The sequence below is a fragment of the Heterodontus francisci genome, chromosome 5 (assembly GCF_036365525.1).
Source record: "Heterodontus francisci isolate sHetFra1 chromosome 5, sHetFra1.hap1, whole genome shotgun sequence".
Classification (NCBI taxonomy): Eukaryota; Metazoa; Chordata; class Chondrichthyes; order Heterodontiformes; family Heterodontidae; genus Heterodontus; species Heterodontus francisci.
Genome location: NC_090375.1, coordinates 35,114,578 through 35,141,789, shown reverse-complemented (window position 1 = coordinate 35,141,789; position 27,212 = coordinate 35,114,578). Strand labels below are relative to the sequence as shown.

Genomic DNA, 27,212 nt, shown 5'->3' with positions numbered 1-27,212 from the left:
TTTGGACCAACGCTGTAATGAAGTCTGGATCTGTGTGGTCCTGGCGGAACCCAGACTGAGCATCAATGAGTAGGTTAATGCTGAGTAAGTGCTGCTTGATAGCACTGTCGATGACACCTTCCGTCATTTTGCTGATGATTGAGAGTTGGCTGATGGGGTGGTAATTGGCTGGATTTGATTTGTCCTACTTTTTGTGGACGGGACATACTTGGGCAATTTTCTGCTTTGTTGGGTACATGCCAGTGTTGTAACTGTAGTGGAGCAGTTTGGCTACAGGCTAGTTCTGAAGCACAAATCTTCAGCACTACAGCCTGGATGTTGTCAGGGCCCATAGCCTTTGCTGTATCCAGTGTGCTCAGCTGTTCCTTGATATCACGTAGAGTGCAGGACTGCAGAGCTTTGATCTGATCCGTTGGTTGTGGGATTGCTTAGCCCTGTCTATAGCATGCTGCTTCCTCTGTTTAGCATACATGTAGTCCTGTGTTGTAGGTGTTCGAAGTTGGAACCTCAATTTTACATATGCCTGGTGCTGCTCCTGACATGCTGTTCTATACTTCTAATGAAACCAGGGGTTGGCCCACTCTCATGATGGTAATGGTAGAATGAGGAATGTGGTGGGCCATGAGGTTACAGATTGTGATGCAATACAGTTCTGCTACTGCTGATGGCTCACAGTGCCTCATGGATGCTCAGTTTTGATCTGCTGGATATCTTCTGAATTTATCCCATTCCCATGATGTAGTGCGACACCACATGATGGAGGGTATCCTCAGTGTGATGACAGGACTCTGTCTCCACAAGGACTGTGCGGTGGTTCCTTCTACCAGTACTGTCATGGACAGATGCATCTGCAACAAGTAGATTGGTGAGGACAAGATCAAATTGGATTTTCCTTCATGTTGGTTCTCTCACCACCTGCTGCAGGCACAGTCTGGGAGCTATGTCCTTCAGAACTCGACCAGCTCTGGCAGTAGTGTTGCAAGTGAACCACTCTTGGTGATGGACATTGAAGTCTCCATCTGGAGTACTTTGCCCTTAGTACCTGCAGACCGTCTTCCAACTGGTGTTCTACATGGAGGAGCACTGATTCATTAGCTGGCCCTGTAGAGGGTAGTAGGTGGCAATCCTGCCCATGTTTGGCCTGATGCCATGAGACCTCATGGGGCCTGAAGTCAATATTGAGGACTCCCAGGGCAACTCCCTCCCCACTGTACATCACTGTGAGACATAACATACCGAAGGTTGGTGATTGAGGGATCTGGGACGAAAACAGAAAATGCTGGCAATACTCAGCAGGACAGGCGGCATCTGTGGTGAAAGGTCATTGACCTGAAGCGTTAACACTGTTTCTCAATCCACAGATGCTGCCTGACCTGCTGAGTATTGCCAGCATATTCTGTTTTTATTTCAGATTTCCTACATCTGCAGTATTTTGCTTTTGTCTTGAGGAGTCTGGAACTTCGGCTGAAAGTTATGATTCTGTGAAGATGACAATGTCAGGCTGTTGCTTGTTCCCCTAATTTTGGGATAAGTTCCCAGAATGTTGCTGAGGAGGGCTTTGCAATGTCGACAGAGCGGTGTGTTCCTTTGTTGTCGTGCCTAGGTTAATGTCGAGTGGTCCATCCGGTTTTATTATCTCTCATGAAAGCACAACTTAATTCATTGATTTATTTTAAGTGCAAACTGCATATTTGTGCAAGATTTTGCCACAAGGTTAATTCCTACATGGTGTTATTTATTAAACTGTAAGATATATTTATTTCTCCCATCATCCTAATGTGAAGAAGCTAAACTGGAAAACCTGGACTTTGCATGGACTTGAATTCCACAGATAAGGCTCATAGTTTTGTTTGCTGCCTTGACTGTACATTGCTTTGGGAAAAGCAAAGTGGTTTCAACCTTAATTTATGGCAAAGAAACCCATTGGCCGGGATTTCATGAGGAGGTGATGGCCCTGCTATGACTATATTTAATGACCCTCAGCCAATTAACTATCTGCAATTGTGGCTGTTGCCCCTCTGAGGCAGGATGTTGCCAGCCAATCAGAGGGCCAGCAGCTCTTCAGTCCCAGCAGCCCAGCTGGGAGCAGTGGCCACTGCTGGGATTGCATCAGTCCTCAGACCCAGCCAGCGATAGAGGTCAGAGAATAAGGTAAGTGGAGTTGGGACTCGCCTGGACCTATCCACCAGGCCCCACGAGGTGGGGGGTCAATCACGAGGGGGTGTGGTCCCAGCAGGGGTGGCCCATGCCACTTTGGGGGGGGGGGGCCTCCATGTCTTGAACATACTCAATGACTGAGCCTCCACAGCCCTCTGGGGGAGAGAATTCCAAAGTTTCACCACCCTCTGTGTGAAGAAATTCCTCCCCATCTCAGTTCTAAATGGCCTACCCCTTATTCTGAGACTGTGTCCCCTGGTTCTAGACCCTCCAGCCAGGGGAAACATCCTTCCTGCATCAAACCTGTTGAGCCCTGTAAGAACATTGTATGCTTCAATGAGATCACCTCTCATTCTTCTAAACTCCAGAGCATATAGGTCCAGTCTCCTCAAACTCTCCTCATAGGACAATTCTGCCATCTGAGGGATCAGTCTGGTGAACCTTCAATGCACTCCCTCTACAGCAAGTATATCCTTTCTTAGATAAGGAGACCAAATCGTATACAATACTCCAGGGTGCAGTCTCACCAAGGCTGTATACAGTTGCAGCAAGACTTCTTTAGACATTTTGGTTTTTCCTATCAAAATGGATAACTTCACATTTTTCCACATTATATTCCATGTGCCATGTTCTTGCCCACTCAACCAGCCTGTCTAAATCTCCTTGATGCCTCTTTGCATCCTCCAAACAACTCACATTCCCACCTAGTTCTGTGTGATCAGCAAACTTGGCAATATTACATTCAGTCCCCCCATCCAAATCATTTATGCAGATTATGATTAGCACTGCCACCATCCCACCCAATTTTACACCACCCCACCCCGCCCCTCCGCCTCCCACCTTCCAGCAGCTCCCGGGCGGGGCGTGTAAAATCCTGGCCATTGTTTTTCATTACTGGCTTTTTTCTTGCTTTCTTTTTCTAACCCACTCTGTGACTTTAGGATAATCATAGTGTCATGTGAAAGACCAGAGGCCATTCATTTCAGAGGTTTTTTTTCAACTGGATAATGATGGGGTGTTGAAGCTAAGTTGGATAGTGTGAACCTGTATCTCTGATTTTCAACGCTAGTCCCTGGATAAGGTACTCTGTTGCTTGGCACACAGTGTCCCTGGAAGACTCCCTGGTTCACGAAACTTGGCTCTGCATATCCTAACTTTTAATTTCTCGTGTTGGAATATGCCTAATGCATAACTGAGGTACAGCACAGAATATGTCATGTAAGTCATCTTGGATAAAGGTCACTGTTAAATGTCTTAATTATCATAAATGTATTAGGGAGAAATATCCAGAGCATTTCTGTTATTATTATTATCGCTGTTAGCTTTCATATAGATGGTACAACAAGTTCCGATGCTGACTGAATGGCATATGATGTTGAATGCATGCAAGATTCGCAATTCAATAGAGAATTAAAATGGCATTCTGAAAAAGTGTAATTGCGGCTTCAAAAGGATTTTCCATATTTATGACCAACTGGAAAAGAAACATATTATGTTCATATACCAGTCAGTATTTTCCATTTTGAGTGGAGGCAGGACATCGATAAAAGAACAGAAAATTACCATGAAACATAAAGCTGCTCTTACAGTTCTTGCTAGTTCAAGTTCTGTTACCAATTCTTTTCGCAAATTTGAGCCAATGCGGACTAGGCCGTATAGACAGTGGGTACGAAGCACTGATTTCATGAATGGTGTTACTGTATTCATTCCATAATGTGAGATGACATCAATGGTAATTCTATGCGCATTGGTTTTGCATTCGTAGTATATATGTGCAAATATTAAAATATAGCCTGATAAAAAAAATCTTGCCTCGCTACACTGCGCAACCTTAATTTTCTGTCCTGACTACTTTGCCCTGGTCCCACCCATGTGTCCCCGGATTTAATTCAGAAAATATTGTAACCCTAAAGTTGGAAGGTTCCTTTATCTGAAGACTTTCGCTCCTTTTTGAGCTACAACACCACATATGATCGTTGTTCTTTGTTACCTTGCTCATTACTTCTTTCTGTTTTAGCCTTGACAGTGAGTGTCAGTGGACTATTTGAGTGCAACAGAAGCATACAACACTGTATTAGCCAATGTCTGCACAGATGCACTTTCATCAGGGGTTACAGGATATCCACCAGAATTGCGAGCCCTGGTTGATTTTGTCTTCCCTAATCCAGAGGCACTGAGGCCAATTGTAGTGTTCTTACACAATGCCACCTGATGCTGTTTAGCAGGGACCAGTGATTGAATCTGACACTTTCATTTGATGATTCTACATTTTCACAGAAGCAGATTTCACTTAAACACACTTTTAAAGATATTTGTTTTATTAAGCGTAACGTGTTTTGATTCGCAGGAATCTGGTCTGACTCCACTTTTGATCGCTGTTCGAGATAGCAAATTGACTATTGTGGAAAGGCTGTTTGAGTTAGGAGCCAATCAGATTGATCGGTCAAAGGTTAGTTCCAAGTCATTGACATAAACCAAACTATTTTATTCAGTGTGTGTATCTGTATGAAGCAGGCGATATAAAAGACCAACCCCACTAATCTTTCGCTTTTGTTTATATAGCAAGTATGTGGTGTGTTCATGACCTATCTTTCATTGTGCATGATATCATAGATCATAGCGAGACACAGCACTGAAACAGGCCCTTCAGCCCACCAAGTATATGCTGACCAACAACCACCCATTTATACTAATCCTACATTAATCCCATTTCCCCACCTTCCCTCAATTCTCCTACCACCTACCTACACTAGGGGCAATTTACCATGGCCAATTTACCTATCGACCTGCAAGTCTTTGGCTGTGGGAGGAAACCAGAGCACCCACGCAGTCACAGGGAGAACTTGCAAACTCCACACAGGCAGTACCCAGAATTGAACCCAGATTGCTGGAGCTGTGATGCTAACCACTGCGCCACCCCCCTAGAAGGCATACCACAGTAGAGAGATAACTTCCCAAAATAATCTGAGACAACATGGATTTTGTACTAATATTTGATATATCATGTAGATTATACAGATGTTTCATACTTTTCTTGGTACTTCTCGGATCTACAGTCTGTTGTGCATATTGCACAGGAGTGTGGCTGGAGGTACTGGCTCCCAGTGTCATGTGACCAAAAGAGCTGAACTCAAGAGGTGAGGTGAGAGTGACTGCCCTTGACATCAAGGCAGCATTTGACCAAGTATGGCATCAAGGAGCCCTAGCAAAACTGAGGTCAATGGGAATCAGGGGGAAAACCCTCCGCTGGTTGGAGTCATACCTAGCGCAAAGGAAGATGGTTGTGGTTGTTGGAGGTCAATCATCTGAGCTACAGGACATCACTGCAGGAGTTCCTCAGGGTAGTGTCCTAGGCCCAACCATCTTCAGCTGCTTCATCAATGACCTTCCTTCAATCATAAGTCAGAAGTGGGAATGTCCGCTGATGATTGCACAATGTTCAGCACCATTGGTGACTCCTCAGATACTGAAGCAGTCCGTGTAGAAATGCAGCAAGGCTTGGACAATATACAGGTTTGGGCTGATAAGTGGCAAGTAACATTCGTGCCACACAATTGCCAGGCAATGACCATCTCCACCAAGAGAGAATCTAACCATCTCCCCTTGACATTCAATGGCATTACCATGGCTGAATCCCCCAATATCAACATCCTAGGGGCTACCATTGACCAGAAACTGAACTGGAATAGCCATATAAATACCATGGCTACAAGAGCAGGTCAGAGGCTAGGAATCCTGCAGTGAGTAACTCACTTCCTGACTCCCCAAAGCCTGTCCAACATCTACAAGGCCCAAGTCAGGAGTGTGATGGAATACTCTCCACTTGCCTGGATGGGTGCAGCTCCAACAACACTCAAGAAGCTTGACACCGTCCAGGACAAAGCAGCCCGCTTGATTGGCACCCCATCTACATTCATTCCCTCCAACACTGACGCACAGTAGCAGCAGTGTGTACCATCTACAAGATGCACTGCAGCAATGCACCAAGGCTGATTAGACAGCACCTTCCAAACTCGCGACCTCTACCAACTAGAAGGACAAGGGCAGCAAATGCATGGGAACACCACCACCTGCAAGTTCCCCTCCAAGTCACACACCATCCTGACTTGGAACTATATCGCTGTTCCTTCACTGTCGATGGGTCAAAATCCTGGAACTCTCTTCCTAACAGCACTGTGGGTATACCTACCCCAAATGGATTGCAGCGGTTCAAGAAGGCAGCTCACCACCACCTTCTCAAGGGCAATTAGGGATGGGCAATAAATGCTGGCCTGGCCAGCGACGCCCACATCCCTGAATGAATAAAAAAAAAATCGTATGCTCGTATGTACGTATGTTCGTATGTTCGTATGCACATCACCCCAAATGATATTAAAGAGTTGCGTCTTTTGATGAGTTTCATACAGTGTTACGTATTACAAGAATTTCAATGGAAAGCAACTGACTGGGGTTAGGTAATGGAGGTGAATGCTGCCTATATGTGTGTGGATGGATATTATTGAGTTTGACTTCTTTGGCTGGCAGGGAGAGATTTCAGGAGATTATTTGCTGGAGTGGAGTCTATCTATGTCGAACACCTAGGTGATAGGGATTTTATATATGTGGAAGGAAAATGCTTGATGAGCTGGTTTTTTTGGCTCATTCCATCCATTTTCTCAGGCTGAATGTCCTGTTTCTGTGCTGTAGATTCTATGTAAAGTCTATGCATTGTCATGAAGACCCCACCTGCCAAGAACTTCGGTCATTTGAACATTAATTTTAAATTGTTGCTGGACTGAAAAGATAACTTGTTTAAAGAAATCACAGCAGTGGCTGGAAACATTTTGCATACTAAGAGACAGCTGCCTGGAGAGACAATAGAATGGCTCCCTGATCCAATTAACCCAAATGGATTTTGATCACCAAACATTGAAGGTGGGAACAAGCCGGCCCTCCCCCCTCTGCGATTGTCTACTAAGATGAAAGGAATCCACAGAAAATGCAGGAGAGTTTGTTAAAAAAACAACTAGTCACATGACTAACCTGTTGGCCCAGATTTGGTTTTGAACTGTTCACAGAACAGTTTTGGTCAGACTGCAACTGAACTTGAAGAGTCTCTCTCCTGCCTGTCTCTCTCTCTCTCTCTCTTATGAATTTCCAGATCCATTGGAGACACTTAAACCTCAAGAGAAAAGACTCCTACATCGAAACAAGTTTGAAAGCGTCCACTGGGCCCCAACAAAATGGCAAGATTTAACTGCAATCAAAGACGCTACATCGAAGTCAAAGGATAATAAATGTACCCCAGCAACTGTTTCAAACTTTTCCCCCTTATTCTTACTCCTTTTCTGTCTCTATCCATGTGAGTGTTTATCACATATGCATGCTAGCGTGGTCGCATCCCGTATTCGTTGTCGTTTTAACCAAATTAGAGTTTTAAGGTTAATAAACTTCCACCTTTCTTGTTTAAATCTAAGAAAACCTGTCTGGTTGATTTCTTTGCCTTACAATTGGAGGGCAGTGGACAAGGATTCATTGAGGGGGAGCTAAAAGCACGGTGTTTGAAAAAAAATTAAACCCTGTTACGGTCAAACCAGGCAAAGGCTGAGAGGGAACCCCTAGACCCCTTTCTCACCTGGTCATAACGACATGTTATCTATTTTGTTAATGCCATTGTTAATGGGGAGGGAAGACACAAAGTGAATTTTATTGCCTTGCTTTAGACCATTTGGTTGCTTTGTGTTCATTGGTTTGCTTCTCTTTGTTGTACTTTTCTGTTTGTTGTATTTGCTGCAGAAGTGGGTTGTACGCAGAGCACCTGCTTGAGGCCCACTGCAATGTCATTTAAGGATGGGTGCAAAGCAGAACCATTGTACCATACATTTTAAATTAAGTCCTGTTCTGCTGCACAGTTGAGTTATTCTACTGTTTTAACCAGAGGGTGGTTAGCATGTGGAATTTGCTATCACAAGGGCCAAGATTTAAAGGGAAGGTTGTTACCCCGCCCCCTAGTTGGAAAGTTGGGTGTGAACCCACCTCAGCTGGCCCAGGAAGCCAGGAGTATAGAAAGTGCAGGGGTGAAGTAAAAAAGGAACTTAGGCAAGCAAAGAAAGGACATGAAAAATTATTGGCAGGTAAAATCAAGGAAAACCCAAAGATGTTTTATCAGTGCATTAAGAGCAAAAGGATAACTAAGGAAAGGGTAGGGCCTATCAGAGATGTACAAGGTAACTTATGCGTGGATGCAGAAGATGTGGGCAGGGTTCTTAATGAGTACTTTGTCTCCGTCTTCACAAAGGAGATGGATGATGCCGACATTGTAGTTAAAGAGGAGGAGTGTGAAAAATTAGATACGATAAGCATAATGAGAGAGGAAGTACTCGAGGATCTGACATTCTTGAAAGTGGATAAATCACCAGGGCCAGATGGATTGTATCTCAGGCTGTTAAAGGAAGCAAGGAAGGAAATAGCGCATTCTTTGAGGATCATTTTCAAATCCTCACTAGATACAGGTGCGATATTAGAGACTTGGAGATCTGTGAACGTTGTACCATTGTTTAAAAAGGGTGCGAGGGATAGACCAAATAATTATTGGCCAGTCAGTCTGATCTCAGTGGTGGGAAAATTAATAGAATCAATTCTAAGAGATAGGATGAACTGTCACTTAGAAAGGCACGGATTAATCAGGGATAGTCAGCATGGATTTGTTAAGGGAAGGTCATGTCTTACTGACTTAATTGAATTTTTTGAGGAAGTAACAAGGAGTATAGATGAGGGTAGTGCAGTGGATGTTATCTACATGGAATTTATTAAGGCATTTGACAAGGTCCACATGGCAGACTGGTCAGAAAAGTAAAAGCCCATGGGATACAGGGGAATGTGGCGAGTTGGATCCACAATTGTCTCAGTGACAGGAAACAAAGTGTAATGGTCGATGGATGTTTTTGCGAATGGAAAGCCGTTTCCAGTGGCGTTCCACAGGGCTCAACGTTGGGTCCCTTGCTGTTTGTGGTATATATTAATGATTTGGGCTTAAATATGGGAGGCATGATTGGGAAATTTGCTGATGACACAAGAATTGGCTGTGTAGTTGATAGTGAAGAGGATAGCTGTAGACTCCAAAATGATATCAATGGTTTGCTTGAGTGGGCGGAAAAAGTGGCAAATGGAATTCAATCTGGAAAAGTGTGAGGTAATGCATTTGGGGAGGGCAAACAAAGCAAGGAAATACACAATAAACAGGAGGATATTGAGAGGCGTAGAGGAAGTGAGAGACCTTGGAGTGCATGTCCACAGGTCCCTGAAGGTGGCAGGACAAGTAGATAAAGTAGTGAAGAAGGCATATGAATGCTTTCCTTTATTGGCCGAGGTATAGAATACAGAAGCAGGGATATAATGCTGGAACTGTATAAAACGCTGGTTAGGCCATAGCTGGAGTATTGCATACAGTTCTGGTCACCACATTACAAAAAGGACATAATTGCTCTGGAGAGAGTACAGAGGAGATTTACAAGAATGTTGCCAGGCTTGAAATTTGCAACTATGAGGAAAGATTGGATTGGCTAAGGTCGTTTTCCTTAGAACAGAGGAGGCTGAGGAGGACTTAATTGAGGTGTACAAAATTATGAGGGGCCTAGATAGAGTAGACAGGAAAGACCTGTTTCCCCTAGCGGAGAGGTCAATTACCAGGGCGTACAGATTTAAGGTGATTGGTAGAAGGATTAGAGGGGACATGAGGAAACACTTTTTCACCCAGGGGGTGGTGGGTCTCTAGAATTCACTGCCCGGATCCGTGGTGAAGGCAGAAACCCTCAACTCATTTAAAAGGTACCTGGACCTGCACCTGAAGTGCTGTAACCTGCAAGGCTACGGACCAGGTGCTGGAAGGTGGGATTAAATTGGACGGCTAGTTTTTCAGCCAGTGCTGCCACGATGGGCTGAATGGCCTCTTTCTGTGCTGTAACTTTTCTGTGGTTCTATGGTTGACTGGATTTTACAGTCATCAGGCAATTAGTTGCCTGAGGTCATGGCTTCCGCTACTGGTGAGATTGCATTAGGCCTGGGACCATGAGCAGCGCTGGAGGCCGAAAGTAAAGGTAAGTAGGCAGGCTTCCCAGGGTCATTCAGGTGGGTGCAGTTGAAGAGAAGGCGCGATCAAGAGGCGGGGGGCGGGGGCGGGGACGTGGCTCTTCAAGCAGGGCTGGCCCTTACCTTGGGGGGGGGGGGGGGGGGGGGTTCTCCATGGGGCACAGGGTGCCTGAACAGGAGGGACTCCCCCCACAAGCCCGCAATCAGGCCATCAGGGTGTACCAGGTAGCCTCGCCATGTGGCGTGGGCCCCCCACCACCCCCGCTGCTGGTAAAATACCAGCAGTGGCAGGAAGAGGCCCTTAAATGGCCATTAATTAGCCTTTTAAAGGTCTCAATTGGCACAAGGGTGGGCAGACTGCCTGCCATCTCTCCCACTGCTGGTAAAATACCAGCAGAGGCAGGTAGGCGGCAGGCACGGCACTCCCACCATCTGACCTGATATTATGCCCCCACCCAACCTCACAGCCCACTCCTGCTGAGGGGATGTGGTGTAAAATTCCGTCCAAGGAGTAGTTGAGGCAAATAGCATAGACATTTAAGGGTAAGCTAGATAAATACATGGGGGGAAAGGAATAAATGGCTATGCTGATAGGGTGAGATGAAGTAGAGTGCGAGGAGACTCATGTGAAGCATAAACACCAGCATAGACTGGTTGGGCTGAATGGCCTGTTTCCACTCTGTAAATAGCTGCTTCTTTTCTGTAATAAACTCCTTTTGTCTTTCTTGATCTGTCCTCCTTGGCATTTGTAAAAATTATGACCAGTCGCCCTCTCCCATCAATTTTCTTGACGGTATCTCTCATTTCACTAATTAAGTTACATGGATAATAAGAAATATTTTATGACCCCTTGGCTAGTATTCCCATAATGTAATTAGATTTTCTCTATCCTTATCTTGAGCAGAATAAGATGGTGAGTCAGCTCTTGGCTCATTTCCAGAGGCAGTTAAAGAGCATGGTGCCAACATTTAAGGACCTGAACTAGTGAGTGGTGCAACTCCACACTGCCACATTGAATAGTGGGCCTGCAATTGGTCCCTGGAATTGGCCAGCCAGTGGTCCATTTACACGGGAGGAGCTGGAAAGGCTGACTGGAGGCCAGATCACTTCCTATGAGGAGAAGAGGGTGAATCAGAAAATGAAAGAGAAACAGGTGAAAATGACCTGTATTTCTAAGCTCCGTTCAGTGAGCAGAGACAGACAGTACAGGCATGTGGCCTTCATTTACAGGCAAGATCAGGCTCAGCTGCGATTCACTCCATGTTGGAATAGCCTGCCAGGACACCCTGTCAGTGCTCCAGAATGAATGACTACTTGAATGAGGTACCATAGAGTTACTGTAGCTTATAGAACTGAAGCCCAACTCACATGGCTGCCTTCAGAAAATGAAGAGGGAAATTTGAATTGGAAGCAAAAATAAAAAGGCACAAAACTGTTGGTGGAAGGAAGCAGAAGCATGAACTGGCAGCAGAAAGGAGGCAGCTTTGAGAGCGTGGGTGGCTGTTTTCTTTTTATGTTCAGGTCCTTCTTAATTAGACTCGCCAACTTTAAGGGCATTTAAGTGGTCATTGGATAGACATATGGATGAAAATGGAATAGTGTAGGTCAGATGGTTTCACAGGTCGGCGCAACATCGAGGGCCGAAGGGCCTGTACTGCGCTGTAATGTTCTAATGTTCTAATGTTCTAATTCTGGATGGAGTCTCTTAATATAAGCAGAACAGTTCCACAAAACAACCAACAGCAAATTATGAATACTGAGTAAAGCAATAGGCCTCAGCAGGAACAGCGAATAAAAGCCCAGTTGGCGTGGTCGGAAATTCAGTGCAGTCAATGTTTGGACCAGTCAAGCATCTCACCAAAACTTTATTCATGTAAGGGAAATACTATGGCTTAATCGATGTCAATTATGGACCCACTGTTGAATATGAAAACGAAGACATTTAATTCATGATACAGTCTGTAATCAGAGTATCAGAACTACTGGTAATTAATCAAGGGCTCTGCCATTGCAGAGACCTCCTTATGCAGATGTGAATGTGAAAAGGAAAGTTTCTCACAGGGAATTCTCAAGAGCTGTTTGTATTTATTTATTTTACCCCCTCCCGCATTCTTTCTTCCTGTCCTAAAGGAACTGATTTTTGGCTATGTTATCATTATGGCCATTTTTCATTTGGTCTCAGCAGAGATTGCCAGCAGCCTATTCAACTGGGGAGAGCAATCCCCACCTTTCGCTCTGGGCGTTTGGGGATGGGGCAGCCAAGGGAGGGAGTGAAATATAGGTTGTGGCAGTGAGGCAGTGGTAGGTCTCATTGTTGCATTTTGCTTTACTCTCCACCACTATTTGGTCCCATTCTTGGGCAGAATCGCAGAGGAGAGCCTAGCCTGTGGAGACATAAAGAGAGAGAGAGAGCGAGCGAGCAGGTGAAAAACAGAAAAGCACAGTGCTGTTGGGTGTGTGTGATTGCTGATTTAGTAAATCATCCACTAGTTTGCTGAATGCCTTAGGTACTTGACCCATGGACCCACAAAGAAAGAATTCTAATTAGGAATGGAATACAGAATACAATGTGCCCATAATTCCTTGTGTTTGTGCCCGTGGGTAAAGGACAATTGTTCCAGTTTTTTTCACCAAATTTCTACTACTGACAGAGGCCTTGATCTCCAACACAGACATCAGAAATTGTGAGCATGGTATCCTCTGTATTTGAAGTTATTAATATTAAGGTAACTCTGTCAGATTTTTCCATCTGAGTGATGCTATATATTATACCTCTCAATACCCAAAAAAGCCACCACCTCAAAGTTTCTGATCCTTTTCCAACAAAACATTTTCAGTCTTTTTTAAACGTAGAATCATACAGCATTGAAGGTGGCCATTCGGCCCATTGTGCCTGTTCTGACTCTTTGAAAGAGCCATCTGTCACGCTTATGAGAAGTATGACAATGAAAAAATATAGACACAAACTGAAGAATTATAAAAACTGACTTTCCTTTTTTTTTTAAAATGGACAATGCTGCACAAGATGGCCACATGTGTATTTGAACATTGCCACACTGTCTGTTTAGAACAAAGGATACCTAACCAGGTTGATAGGTGTCAGTTACACCCATCTTGAAACATTCCCAAATTGAATGGGTTCTTCTGAAACAAAGAAGGTGTGAAATAGCCACATCCTGGACCATTGTGGGTCACCACAGATAGGGAGATCTATGTCTCCCAACAGAGGCAAGATGTAAGACCATTTTGACCTTAAAAGTAGCTCGCTGAATAGCGAGAGACACCCATAAAGAAGGATCACCAAGAAGCTTGTACAACTAAGGGCTGGGAGAAAAATCCAGCAAGCTAGAAGGGAGGCGCCCTGCTGTAAATGCTACATTTTTGACTTATGCAGCAGTGAAGTTGGAAGTGATCCTCTGTCTTCAAACTGAACTTTCAACCAAGAGAGAAATCTACAAACACCTCAGGCCTGCAACCAATGAGAACTTGACTTCCGAGAGAATTCAACAGGTTTACCGTGAACCCTGAAAACCTACCTCACCTGAAAACAACTTTCCCTTTTTCCTCTCCATCTGTCTGTGTGTGTGTGTGTGTGTGTGTGTGTGTGTGTGTGTGTGTGTGTGTGTGTGTGTGTGTTTGAGTGAATGTGGTTGTGACAATTTCGGGATAAGGAATATTGCTCAATAGATGATTAATCTGCTGCTTTAAACCTACAAGAGAACCTGTTGCTGTCTGTTTATTGGACAAATAAAACAAAAAGGGGTTAAACCCTAATAATAAAAAATGCTTGTTGCAGTCAGGTGGGATTTGAACAATGGGAACTACCCGCCACCTCTCACTGTAACACATCCAATTAGTTCTGTTGGTTCTGGCGATAGGCCATCATTTATGAAACATTTATTCTGTTTCTATCACTGCTGATGCTGCCTGACCTGCTGAGTACATCCAGCATTTTCTGTTTCCATTTCAGAATTCTAGCATCCACAATATTTTGCTTTTGTCTCCAATTACTCCCATTCACCAGCTGTTTTCCATAGACTTGCAATTTTTTCCTTTTCAAGTATACATCCAATTCCCTTTCCAAAGTTCTCATTCAACCTGCTTCCACCTCCCTTCCAGGCAGTGCTGAATGAGTAAAATTGCGACTCAGTTCCTTGGTGAACTTTGTGGAGGTTGAAGGGATTGGCCGGCGCATTGCAGAAAATCCACTTGGCAGGTGTTAGCAGGTTTAAATTTGAGAATTGCACCCTAAATAGGGAGAAATTGTTTTTGGACAAGCTAATTTACTGCTTAGTTTTTCAATCCACTACTGGCCACCCAGAGAAAAATCAATGCCCAGGAGGGAAGAACCAGTTTCTGGAGGTAGTTCCTCACAAGATTTCCAAACATAGCACCACCATCTCTGAGAAAAGCATCACAGATTCTATCCATGGTATTTCTATCGGTTTATTGTGAACAACTAATTGAGTTCTTTTCTCCTCATAAATCTGTCCCTTTGTGCATATTCTCAGTCATTGTAACCTCCACACATCAAACCCTAATAAACTAGTGCCTATGGATATGTCTGCGATTGTTTGGGAGTGGTATATAATTTATGATATACATAGTTTTCAGCTGAAGCCTCTAAGTTTGAATCATTGTAGAGTTTGTGCTCATTAAGGTGAGGAATGGCAATGCTGGGGAAATTGCCAATTTCCTCGCTCACACAATGTTGGAAGCACTTTCAGGTCAAATATGAACAGGCCAAATGCAGGAGCTTCTTCTGCTTAGCCCCAATGGTATACTGACATCCCAACCTCAGAAGAAGCTATTAATACCTCAATGGGTATTCCCACACCTTCAGTCTTCCTCTCAGTCACTGCATGAGAGATCTTGCTGTGCATAAATTTTCTGCTATGTTTTCTACACCATGTCAGTGACAACGCATTAAAAGCAATTAATTGGATGTGAAGTGCTTTGAAATGTCCTTAGGATGTCATGTAGCTATAAGCTGTTTTTACTGCCTTATTTATGCATGTTACCCTGTTTATCAATTAAAGGTTATCTTTATTTTCACCTCAAAATATCCAAATCGTAGACCATCATTCACTTCAGAATGTCATCATTTCAAAGTTGAGAAATAACCCCATTCAGTTCCAGTTATATCTCACACTGGCAATGATAGTTGCGATGTTGGTCTTTGTTCTTTATAAAAAGTGTATGATATATCTCCCACATTACAAGTATATTCATAAAATATCATGACCATAACACATAGAACAGTAATGTAGTGGTAATGTTACTGGACTGGTTAACGTTACTGTGCTAGCAATCCAGAGACCTGGGCTAATGCTATGGAGACACGATTTCAAATCCCACCACGGCAGCTGGTGGAATTCAAATTCAATTAATAAAAATCTAGAATTGAAAAGCTAGTCTCAGTAATGGTGACCATGAAACTATTATTGATTGTTGTAAAAACCCATCTAGTTCAGTAATGTTCATCAGCAGGAAACCTGCCGTCCTTACCCTATATGTGACTCCAGACCCACAGCAGTGCCCTCTGAAATTGCCTAGCAAGCCAATCAGTTGTAGCAAAACACTACAGAAAAGTCTAAGAAGAAGGAAACTGGATGGACCATCCGTCATCGACCTAGGCACTGGAAATGACAAAGGCACACCCTGCCCAGTCGACCCTGCAAAGTCCTTCTCACTAACATCTGGGGACTTGTGCCAAAATTGGGAGATCTGTCCCACAGATAAGCCATGCAACAGCCTGACATAGTCATACTCACCAAACCATACATTGCAGCCAATGTCTCAGACTCTTCCATCACCATCCCTGGGTACGTCCTGTCCCACTCGCATCAGAGGTAGTGGCACAGTGGCATACAGTCAAGAGGGAGTGATCCTGGGAGTCCTCAATATTGACTCCGGACCCCATGAAATCTCATGGAATCAGGTCAAACATGGAGAAGGAAACCTTCTGCTGATTACCACCTACTGTCCTCCCTCAGCTGATGAGTCAGTACTTCTCCATGTTGGACATCACTTGAAAGAAGCACTGAGGGCAGCAAGGGCACAGAATATACTCTGGGTCGGGGACGTCAATGTTCATCACCAAGAGTGGCTCGGTAGCACCACTGCTGATCGAGCTGCTGCGTTCAGAAGGACATTTCTGTCAGACTGAGCCTGCGGCAGGTCGTGAGGGAACCAACAAGGAAAAACCTACCTGAGCTCAGCCTCACCAATCTGCCTGTCGCAGATGAATCTGTCAATGACTGTATTGGTAAGAGTGAATACTGCACAGTCCCGTTCTCACATTGAGGATACCGTTGTATGACACTACCACCATGCTAAATGGGGTAGATACAGAACAGATCTGGCAACTCAAAAATGGGCATCCATGAGGCGCTGTGGGCCATCAGCAGCAGCAGAATTGTATTCAACCACAATCTGTAACCTCATGGCCTGGCATAGCCCCCACTCTACCATTACCATCAAGCCAGGGGATCAATCCCCATTCAATGAGGAGTGTAGGAGGGCATGCCAGGAGCAGCACCAGGCATACAAAAACTAGTTGCTAACCTGGTGAAGCTACAGCACAGGACTATGTGCATACTAAAAAGCTGAAGCAGCATGCGATAGACAGAACAAAGTGAACCCACAACTAGTGGATCAGATCAAAGGTCTCCAGTCGTGAATAGTGATGGACAGTTAAACAACTAACCGGAGGACAATGTAGTGTTGCAGTGGTTTGAAATTGTAATTGCATTGCACCTTGTATATTCTAGAGACCGCTGTAGAACACACATGCCAGCAAAGTGAAAGTAAAACAGACAGAATAAAAGGAGAAGCCTTTACGCTCAGCTTCTGCAGTCTTTGTTTCTCTGTCTTTGCCTCATATCTTATTTCCAACTTGGCTAAACCTCATTCAAGTCCCGAGGGCGTTAGAGAGGAGACTCCACAAACATCCACGTCCTCAATGATGGGGGAGCCCAGCACATCAGTGCAAAAGAAAAGGCTGAAGCATTTGCAACCTTCAGCCAGAAGTGTCGAGTGGATGATCCATCTCAGCCTCCTCCTGAAGTCCCCAGCATCACAGATGCCAGACTTCAGCCAATTCGATTCACTCCATGTGATATCAAGCAATGGCTGAAGGCATTGTATACAGAAAAGGCTATAGGCCCTGACAACACCCCAGCTGTAGTGCTGAAGACTTGTGCTCCAGAACTATTCGCACCCCAAGCCAAACTGTTCCAGTACAGCTACAACACTATCCGACAATGTGGAAAATTACCCAGGTATGACTTGTCTGTTTTACTTCCACTTTGCTGGCAATTGTGTTCTACAGTGGTCTCTGGAATACACAATGTGCAATGCAATTACAATTTCAAACTACTGCAACACTACATTGTCCTCGGTTAGTTGTTTAACTGTCCATCACTATTCACGACTGGAGACCTTTGATCTGATCTGTTAGTTTTGGGATCACTTTGTTCTGTCTATCGCATACTGCTTCAGTTATTTATTATGCATGTAGTCCTGTATTGTAGCGTCACCAGACTAGCAACTCATTTTTAAGTATGCCTGGTACTGCTCCTGGCTTGTCCACAAAAGGCAGGACAAATAAAATCTGGCCAATTATCACCCATACCAGTCTACTCTCGATCATCAGTAAAGTGGTGGGAGCTGTCACGACAGTGAAATCAAGTGGCACTTTCTCAGCAATAACCTGCTCACCGATCCTCACTTTGGCTTCTGCCGGGGCACTCGGCTCCAGACCTCATTACAGCCTTGATCCAAATATGGATAAAAGCTGAATTCCAGAGGTGAGGTGAGAATGGCAGCATTTGACCGAGTATGGCATCAAGGAGTCCTGCAAAAAAGGGAATCAGGGGGAAAATTGTTTGGAGGCATATGTAGCACAAAGGAAGATGATTGTGGTTGTTGGAGGCCAATCATCCAACCCCAGGACATTGCTGCAGGAGTTCCTCAGGGTAGTGTCCTAGGCCCAACCATCTTCAGCTGCTTCAACCTTCCCTCCATCATAAGGTCAGAAGTGGGTTGTTCGCTGATGATTACACAATGTTCAGTACTATTCACAACTCCTCAGAATCTGAAGCAGCCCGTGTCTGCATGCAGCAAGACCTGGACAAAATTCAGGCTTGGGCTGATAAGTGGCAAGTAACATTCGTGCCACACAAGTGCAAGACAATTATCATCTCTAACAAAAGAGAATCTAACCATCTCCCTTTGACATTCAATGGCATTAACATCGTGGAAACACCCACCATCAACATCCTGGTGGTCACCATTGACCAGAAACTTAACTAGACCAGCCATACAAACACTGTGGCTACAAGAACAAGTCAGAGACTGGGAATTCTTAGTGAGTAACTCACCTCCTGACTCCCCAAAGCTTGTCCACCATCTACAAGGTACGTCAAGTATGTGATGGAATACTCTCTACTGGCCTGAATGAGTGCAGCTCAACAACACTCAAGAAGTTTAACACCATACAGGACAAAGCAGCTATCTTAATCAGCCCCTCCATGTTAAACATTCACTCCCTCCACCATCGACGCAGTGGCAGCAGTGTACCCCATCTACAAAATGCACTGCAGCAACTCACCAAGCCTCTTTTGACAGCAGCTTCCAAACCCTCGACCTCAACCACCTAGAAGGACAAGGGCAGCAGATGCATGGGAACACCACCACCTGCAAGTTCCCCTTCAAGTCACACACCATCCTGACTTAGAACTATATCGCAGTTTCTTCGCTGTTGCTGGTTCAAAATCCTGGAACTCCCTCCCTCACTGCACAGTGGGTGTACCTACACCACATGAACTGCAGCGGTTCAAGAAGGCAGCTCATCACCACCTTGGTGTATATGGATGTCCTGATATCTCCCTGCATCAAAGACTAAAATTAATCCTAATAGGTACTGGGTAGTTCAGTTGACTACACTTTATGGCTTTCACCTCAAAACTGGCTCTGAATCTGGGTGATAGGATGAAAGTCTGTTCTGTCTGTTCGCAGTGAGGCACTTTATATAATAAATTTAGAAATCTCAAGCCAATTCCTAATGTGTATTGACCAAAGTACAAAAACTACCAAAGATCTGTAATTCACTCAGGGAGCATAAAAATGACTTGAATAAGAAATGGCAATAAAACGCTGTTGCTGGAAAGGATGGGCTAATGCACATTATTAAACATGTCTGGCTGGATCAGGATTCAATTCTCCACTTACTTAGCTATAAAAACAGATATTAAACATATATATATAATTTTTAAAAAGGCATCTTTGAGGAATTCAAATGAGGATAATAGATTAAAAATACACAAGGATGTAATAAAGTGAGGAACACAACTCCTGCTATATTTAGATGTTGCTTTTCTTCAAGTTATGGTGTACAATGGATTTATATTGCTGGACCACATGCTCATGCGTATTCAGGGAAAACTGTCACTCCACAATGAATCGTTCTTCATTTTTCTTTCCTTAATGTGTCACACGTGGAAATAAGGCTTTCTGCAGCAGGAAGAGTCTCCCTGTGAAAGGTCAATGGGATGACAGAGTTTTGCCAATAAAACAGCTTGGATTTAGAGCTGACCTTTAAATAAATGCTCTTGTGCAGTACATTCTGGTTGGAGTTGGTTCCCCACTGCTAATACTGCTGGACAATGAAGATGAGAGGGGAGGAGACATCAAAATCATCGATACTCCAGAAGAAGTCTCTTTTTAACCCCAGTTTAGTGCAGGGTTATATTTTCAAGTGAAAAGTTTCACTTCCAAAAACGTGAGGAGTGAAAGGTTATGCAGTAACAGTGAAAAGCATCACTTCACTAAGCTCTGAAAAGGAAGAATTTACCTGACTATTGTCACCCACCTGGCCATAACACTACAAAAATTTAATTTTGGACAGATTAATCTGTTCAGGCCATGCTGGGTGCAAAAGGTCTCTGAATACAGAAGCTGCTTTCCATAAAGTGTTTCAATTGCGTTTGAAGACGGACGGAAAAGAACATTGTGCTGAATGAAGGATTAAAAAAGATACACTCAGAACAAAGCAATTCAACACAGTGCCCTAAATTTTCTTCAAACTGATGCTTTGGTCTAGAAATTGGTTCATGCCAGCCTGCTGGCACAAACTGGGTGCAGAATTGATCCCTGCATCAGAACTCCTGCTCTCTTTCTACTTTAAAACCCATGAGGAAAGTAAATCCAACTTGAGAATTGTATCCGGTTTTGGGCACCACACGTCTGGAAGGATGTGAAGGCTTTAAAGAGGGTGCAGAAAAGATTTATGGGAATGGTTCCAGGGTTGAGGGACTTCAGCTACGTGGATAGATTGGAGAAACGGAGATTGGTCTCCTTCGAGAAGATTGAGAAGAGGTTTGATAGAGGTGTTCAAAATCATGAGGGTCTAGACAGAGTAGGGAGAAACTGTTCCCATTGGTGGGAAAGTCGAGAACCAGAAGACATGGATTTAAAGTGATTAGCAAAAGGATGTAATGGGAGGTAAAGTTTTTAACGCAGAGAGCGGATGTGATCTGGAATACGCTGTTGAAAGGGTGGTGGAGGCAGGTTCAATCATAGCTTTCAAAAAATAATTGGTTAGCACCTGAAAAGCAGGTGCTACAGGGAAAGGGCAAGGGGAGTGGGACTAGGTAAATTGTTCATGCAAGTAGCTGGCATGGTCTCAATGGGCCCAAAGGCCTCCTGCTGTGCTGTAACCATCCTATGATTCTGATTCTAAAACAAGGTTTAAAACCTGCTTCTTCTGGCCTCTATTCTCTTCCCGCTAGATTGGTTGACTGGAAGCCTGCTGTTGCTTCCCATTCAGGCTGGCAAGTTAGTATCGTAGTCATGTTATGAGGTTTTGCAGACATGGCATTCATACGTAAAGAAAGACTCTTGCCTGATCATCTCAATTTAACATTTCTATTCATTTATGCTCAACAGATCTGTGTCCTTGTCCCCAAAGCACAACCAGCCTGATCCACATGCTGTGTAATATAGAGTTATACAGCACAGAAACAGGCCCTTCAGCCCACTGTGTCTGCGCCAGCCATCAAACCTATCTACTCTAATCCCATTTTTCAGCACTTGGCCTTGTATGCTATGGTGTTTTAAGTGCTCAGCTAGATACTTCTTAAATGTTGTGAGGGTATCTGCCTCTACCACCCCTTCAGGCAGTGTGTTCCAGATTCCAACCATCCTCTGGGTGAAAAAAAAATTCTTCAAATCCCCTCTAAACCTTCTGCCCCTTACCTTAAATCTATGTCCCTTGGTTATTGACCCCTCCACTAAGGGGAAAAATTTCTTCCTATCTAACTTATCTATGCCCCTCATAATTTTGTATACCTCTCTCTCATATATATATATATATTACATCTCTGAATCAATCATAATAGTAGGATATCATACAACTAATATTAACCCAGTATAGACCAGCCAGCTGTTAAGGTTTAGAAAAAGGGATCCCAAAAGCTGAAGAGGCAGAATTATAAACTAATTCCATTTCTTTTCCTTTACCTATGTAATGTTCAGTCAGTTACAAACTCATTTCACAAGATATTGAACGCAGAACCTCATGGCACTGGTTTACTGGGAAGACAAGACTTTGCTCTTCTTTTGCTGCAACAGGACATAGACAGGCTAGTAGAGTGGGCAGATAGATGGCCGATGGAATTTAGTACTGACAAGTGTGAGGTGATGCATTTTGACAGAAGAAATAGGGAAAGGCAATACATACTTATTGGCACAGTTCTAAAGAGTGTGCAGGAACAGAGGGACCTGGGACTGCATGTGCATTGATCATTGAAGGTTGCAGGACATATTGAGAGAGTGGTTAGTAAAACATATGGGATCTTGGGCTTCATGAAATAGAGGTATTGAGCACAAAAGCAGGGAAGTTATGCTGAACTTTATAAAGCTCTGGTATGGCTACAACTAGCGTATTGCATCCAGTTCTGGTCACCACATTTTAGAAAGGATGTGGGGGTCCTTGAGAGGGTGCAGAGGAGATTTACCAGAATGGTTCCAGGGATGAGAGCTTTTAGTTACAAGGTTAGGTTGGAGAAGCTGAGTTTGTTCTCCTTGGAGCAAAGGAGATTGAGGGGAGATTTAATAGAGGTATGCAAGATATGACAGGCTTAGATAAGTTAGACAAAAAAAACTGTTCCCATTAACTAATGGTACAAGGACTTAGGGACACAGGTTGAAGGTTTTGGGCAAGTGATGCAGGGGGAATATGAGGAAGAACTTTTTTACACAGCGGGTGGTAATAATCTGGAACAGGCTGCCCACAAGGATGGTGGAAGTGGAGGCAATCAGTGACTTCAAAAGGAAATTGGATGGGCATTTGAAGGAATTAAACTTGCAGGGCTACAGGGATTGAGCGGGGGAGTGGGGCTGACTAGATTGCTCTGTGGAGAGCCAAATGGCCTCCTTCCGTGCCATAAATGGCTCTATGAACAAAGAACAAAGAACAAAGAAAATTACAGCACAGGAACAGGCCCTTCGGCCCTCCAAGCCTGCGCCGATCCAGATCCTCTACCTAAACATGTCGCCTATTTTCTAAGGGTCTGTATCTCTTTGCTTCCTGCCCATTCATGTATCTGTCTAGATACATCTTAAAAGACGCTATCGTGTTCGCATCTACCACCTCCGCTGGCAACGCGTTCCAGGCACCCACCACCCTCTGCGTAAAGAACTTTCCACGCATATCCCCCCTAAACTTTTCCCCTCTCACTTTGAACTCGTGACCCCTAGTATTTGAATCCCCCACTCTGGGAAAAAGCTTCTTGCTATCCACCCTGTCTATACCTCTCATGATTTTGTACACCTCAATCAGGTCCCCCCTCAACCTCCGCCTTTCTAATGAAAATAATCCTAATCTACTCAACCTCTCTTCATAGTTAGCGCCCTCCATACCAGGCAACATCCTGGTGAACCTCCTCTGCACCTTCTCCAAAGCATCCACATCCTTTTGGTAATGTGGCGACCAGAACTGCACGCAGTATTCCAAATATGGCCGAACCAAAGTCCTATACAACTGTAACATGACCTGCCAACTCTTGTACTCAATACCCCGTCCGATGAAGGAAAGCATGCCGTATGCCTTCTTGACCACTCTATTGACCTGCGTTGCCACCTTCAGGGAACAATGGATCTGAACACCCAAATCTCTCTGTACATCAATTTTCCCCAGGACTTTTGTGACTCTATGTTCAATAGACTCAGCTCAATACTAGACTCAGCTAGTGTTCCGTTCCTCTTGTGTGTCTTACTCGAGGTTCTTTTAAGTCAGTGTGGTCCAATACATTAGCCACTAGCCAGGTGTGGCTAAATGGGAATCCAGATGGAGCTACTTGTATTTTTGATTAGTAAATAAAAATGACACTAGACTCCATTATTGGACATTTGATCTCAATCATATTCACATGCTGTATATGTGTTTTCTTTAACCTTGCACTTTTGATGGGAAATTGTGAGATGAAATGCAGAATGCGTGAGTGTTTCTTTAATTGATGTACTGTTAGGAAGGGAGTTCCAGGATTTTGACCCAGCAACAGTGAAAGAACAGCAATATATTTCCAAATCAGGATGGTGTGTGACTTGGAGGGGAACTTGCTTGTGGCGGTTTTCCCATACTCCCAATGCCCTTGTATTTCTAGGTCGTTGAGGTTGATTTGGGAGGTGCTTTCGAAGAAGCCTTTATGAGTTGTTGCAGCGTATCTTGTAGATGGTGCACACTGCAGCTGCAGTGCGCCTGTGGTGGAGGGAGTGAATGTTTAAAGTGATGCATGGGGCCAATCAAGTGGGCTGCTTTGTCCTGGATAGTGTCGAGGTTTTTGAGTGTTGTTGGAGCTGCACTCATTCAGGCAGGTGGAGAGTATTACATCACACTCTTGACTTGTGCCTTGTAGATGGTCGACAGGCTTTCGGGAGACAGGAGGTGAGTTACTCGCCACAGAATTCCGAGCCTCTGACCTGCTCCTGTAGCCACAGTATTGGTCAATGGTGGCCCCCAGATTCAGAAATAGTAATGCCATTGAATGTCTAGGGGATTGAACTCTTTCTTGTTGGAGAAGGTCATTGCCTGGCTCTTGTGTGGCATGAACATTGTATGGTGAATGTTATATTAGCAGGATATTGCTTTTAGAGCAGAACCTAGTTTCTGGGGATCATTTTGCTGTTTGAAATATTGGTTGACTTTTGTGAGAAGTTTGATATTATTTGGAATCTTGATACATCGTAACCCCTAGATCACTGTGTGAAGCTCCATGAGAGATCTGGTTAAGTGTATGTATTAAACACTGCATATTCCACACACTTACTGTCCACGAAATAGTTGTCACTATTTTTGAGTAATATATTTTATGTAAATCATTCTAATGGAAATTGCTGTTTAAACATATATATAAAATATGTCAACATATTTATAATGGATAAAGCAATTTGCCTGTGATTATAGGATTCCCCTGACTGTAGTCCAAATGTTTCCAAGTTTCGACTGTAATTTTGCTTTTTTACACAATTTGTACAGTTCAAAACCATATTTTTTGAGTTTTTCATCCTGTAACCAGGGCACCTGGGATCTTCCTGCCATTTTCAGGCTTGAGGCTGCAGCCAACTTGCCCCTTCTCCACCCACTAACTTTAATGTCAAACGCCTTACACACAATACAGGCAAATAATGCTGTAGTGGCTTTCTGCCCAATTACAGGTCTCGACCAATCTGAGCCCACCTGCTTTTTGCTTTCTCCTGTGGCACAGAGGCTGGCTTTGAGCCACTATCTTGAACCATTCACTGCCCTAACACACACCTGTAACTTCTGCTGTGTGACTTCACCATGACCTGGTCATGCCCTCTGACCCCACCTCTCCAAACACCCGACTTATCTGAACTGTCCTTCTGGAAATCTCTCTCCTTACCTTGTGACATTTAAATTGATGACCTCCAAATCACTTGCTTTATAACCACAAGCAATAGTTTTTCCCTGTTTTCCCTTTCATAGTTTTAAAATTTCAATTAACTTTTACCTTGGCCTTTTCTTCTTCAGTGGAAATAGTCCCACTATCTCAAATTGGCCTTGGGTTGGCATTTGCTAATTAATTATTTTCTGTTCCTTGAAATAGATGGCAGTTGCTCAATAAACTTAGAAAAAGGAATAAAGATTTGCATTTATATATTGCCTTTCATGACCTCAGTACATCTCAAAGCACTTTACAGCCAATGAAAAACATTTGTAGTGTATGAAACACTCCTACTGTACCCAGTCCACAAGCAACTCTATAAAGGCACTTACCTTATGGACCCAGCCCTTCTCACCTTTTAGCTGCTGCATTTCCTAAGGCCTGAGAAATTTGGCTGACATGAGTTAAAAATAAAATGGTTGTTAAAATGGAGGCAAGCAGCCTCCTTTAAAGTAAAAGCAAAATACTGCAGATGCTGGAAATCTGAAATAAAAAGAAGAAATGCTGGAAACACTCAGCAGGTCTGGCAGCATCAGTGGAGAGAGAAGCAGAGTTAACGCGTCAGGTCAGTGACCCTTCAACCTCCTTTAAAGGTTTTACTGACAGACACACCCTCATCCTCTTAAGAGTGGATTGGTTGCCCACTGCGCTCCCCCCCCCCCCCCCGTTAAAGCCAGAAATGGGTGGGTTCGCAGTGGATTGAAGTCAGGTTTCGTATTTTAAAGATTGAAATTTCTCACTCGACCCAACTTCACCTATTTTTTGGGGTTAAGATTACGTCCAACAATTCAGGCAATCAGAACTGGAAAATATTAGAGATGAACAGGTTTTAAGCATGGAAAAGGGGGGAGGGGGGTTGGGAAAGAGCAAAAGGGGAATCCTGCGATAGGGTGGAGTTGGAGTAATTAAATGATAAAGCCATGCCGGTGCAAACTAATTGGCGATAATGTTGCCCACAGTCACATCCTATCACCTCAATGTGAATACCAGTGAAACTGTCACCACTCCAAATCCTATTAAGGTTCCTGTATGCATCCTCAATCATTTTTGTACTTGGTGAATTTTTGTTTTATGTTTTATGTTTTTTTGCTGGTCAAAATAATTATTTTTAAAATTGTGTCACAGAAGGGAGTCCACACTTTCCTTCTTGTTTAGTTCTGTAACAGAACTATTGGTAAGTGATAAATGGTTACAGTTCATATGCAATAGGTGTCATGAAGACCCCGGCGGACACGGTTCAACTCTAATAGCGTTAGTGGAATCTGTATTTGTTTAACCTCCCAGGAAGAATACCTGGGTCTGAGGGAGGTGCTGAGATAATTAACCATAGCTCCCAAAAGTGACCCAAAGGAAAGTGTTGATGATCAATTAATATTTGCTGACTTATACTGCAGGCCATTATAAGTCGTCAGACACAAGCAACTCGTAATGGCTATCATTTGAGATTTCAAATGCTGATGGCATTGTGTTGCTTTGTTTTCCACTGAATGAGTCTGTGCTTCGTGTGTAGACTTGATGTTGGAACATTTCCAAATTGAGCTCTAACTCAAGATTAGTCAGTGTTGCTGACAGATTTACTGGCTAAAATTTTAAACAATATATGTAAAGAAACTCAACAGGTGCAAATTCCACTTTTGTTAGCTGGGCCACTCCAGTCGACATTTTTAACACCTTCATTCATTTACATTGACCTACATAATCATTTGTAAATGTTATAAATTCTAGCCATCCATGACACAGGATGGCCCATCAATTACTGCGCTAGAGAAATGGGAGCTCAGCTGAAATCCCAGTTGCTCTGCTGTAACTGGTTTTCTGCTTTCGGGGAGCAGTTTTTAGAAGACTTGCTTGTATGGTGGGGGATTGAAGGAAAAATGCATGTCAAGGAGTAGATTCAAGACATGATTCAAAATTATGAGGGGGAGCTTTCAAAATTATGAGGGATCTAGACAGAGTTCCCATTGTTGGAAGGTTTGAGAACCAGGGGATAGGATACAAAGTTACAAGAGAACCCAAAGG

The 27,212-nt window shown here is 43.7% G+C and overlaps 1 protein-coding gene across 6 annotated transcripts in view; it reads left to right on the top strand.

Annotated features, from left to right (window-relative positions):
- trpn1 (transient receptor potential cation channel, subfamily N, member 1) overlaps positions 1 to 27,212 on the top strand; it is a 375,819-nt gene that overhangs the window by 11,453 nt on the left and 337,154 nt on the right. For 5 of the 6 annotated variants that reach the window (XM_068031338.1, XM_068031337.1, XM_068031341.1 and 2 more), the window contains exon 2: positions 4,505 to 4,606. The exons of the other annotated variant lie outside the window; for it this stretch is intronic. In XM_068031338.1, coding sequence (XP_067887439.1) covers positions 4,505 to 4,606 — 102 coding nt within the window. The remainder of the gene's footprint in view (positions 1 to 4,504; positions 4,607 to 27,212) is intronic. 6 annotated transcript variants of the gene reach the window in all.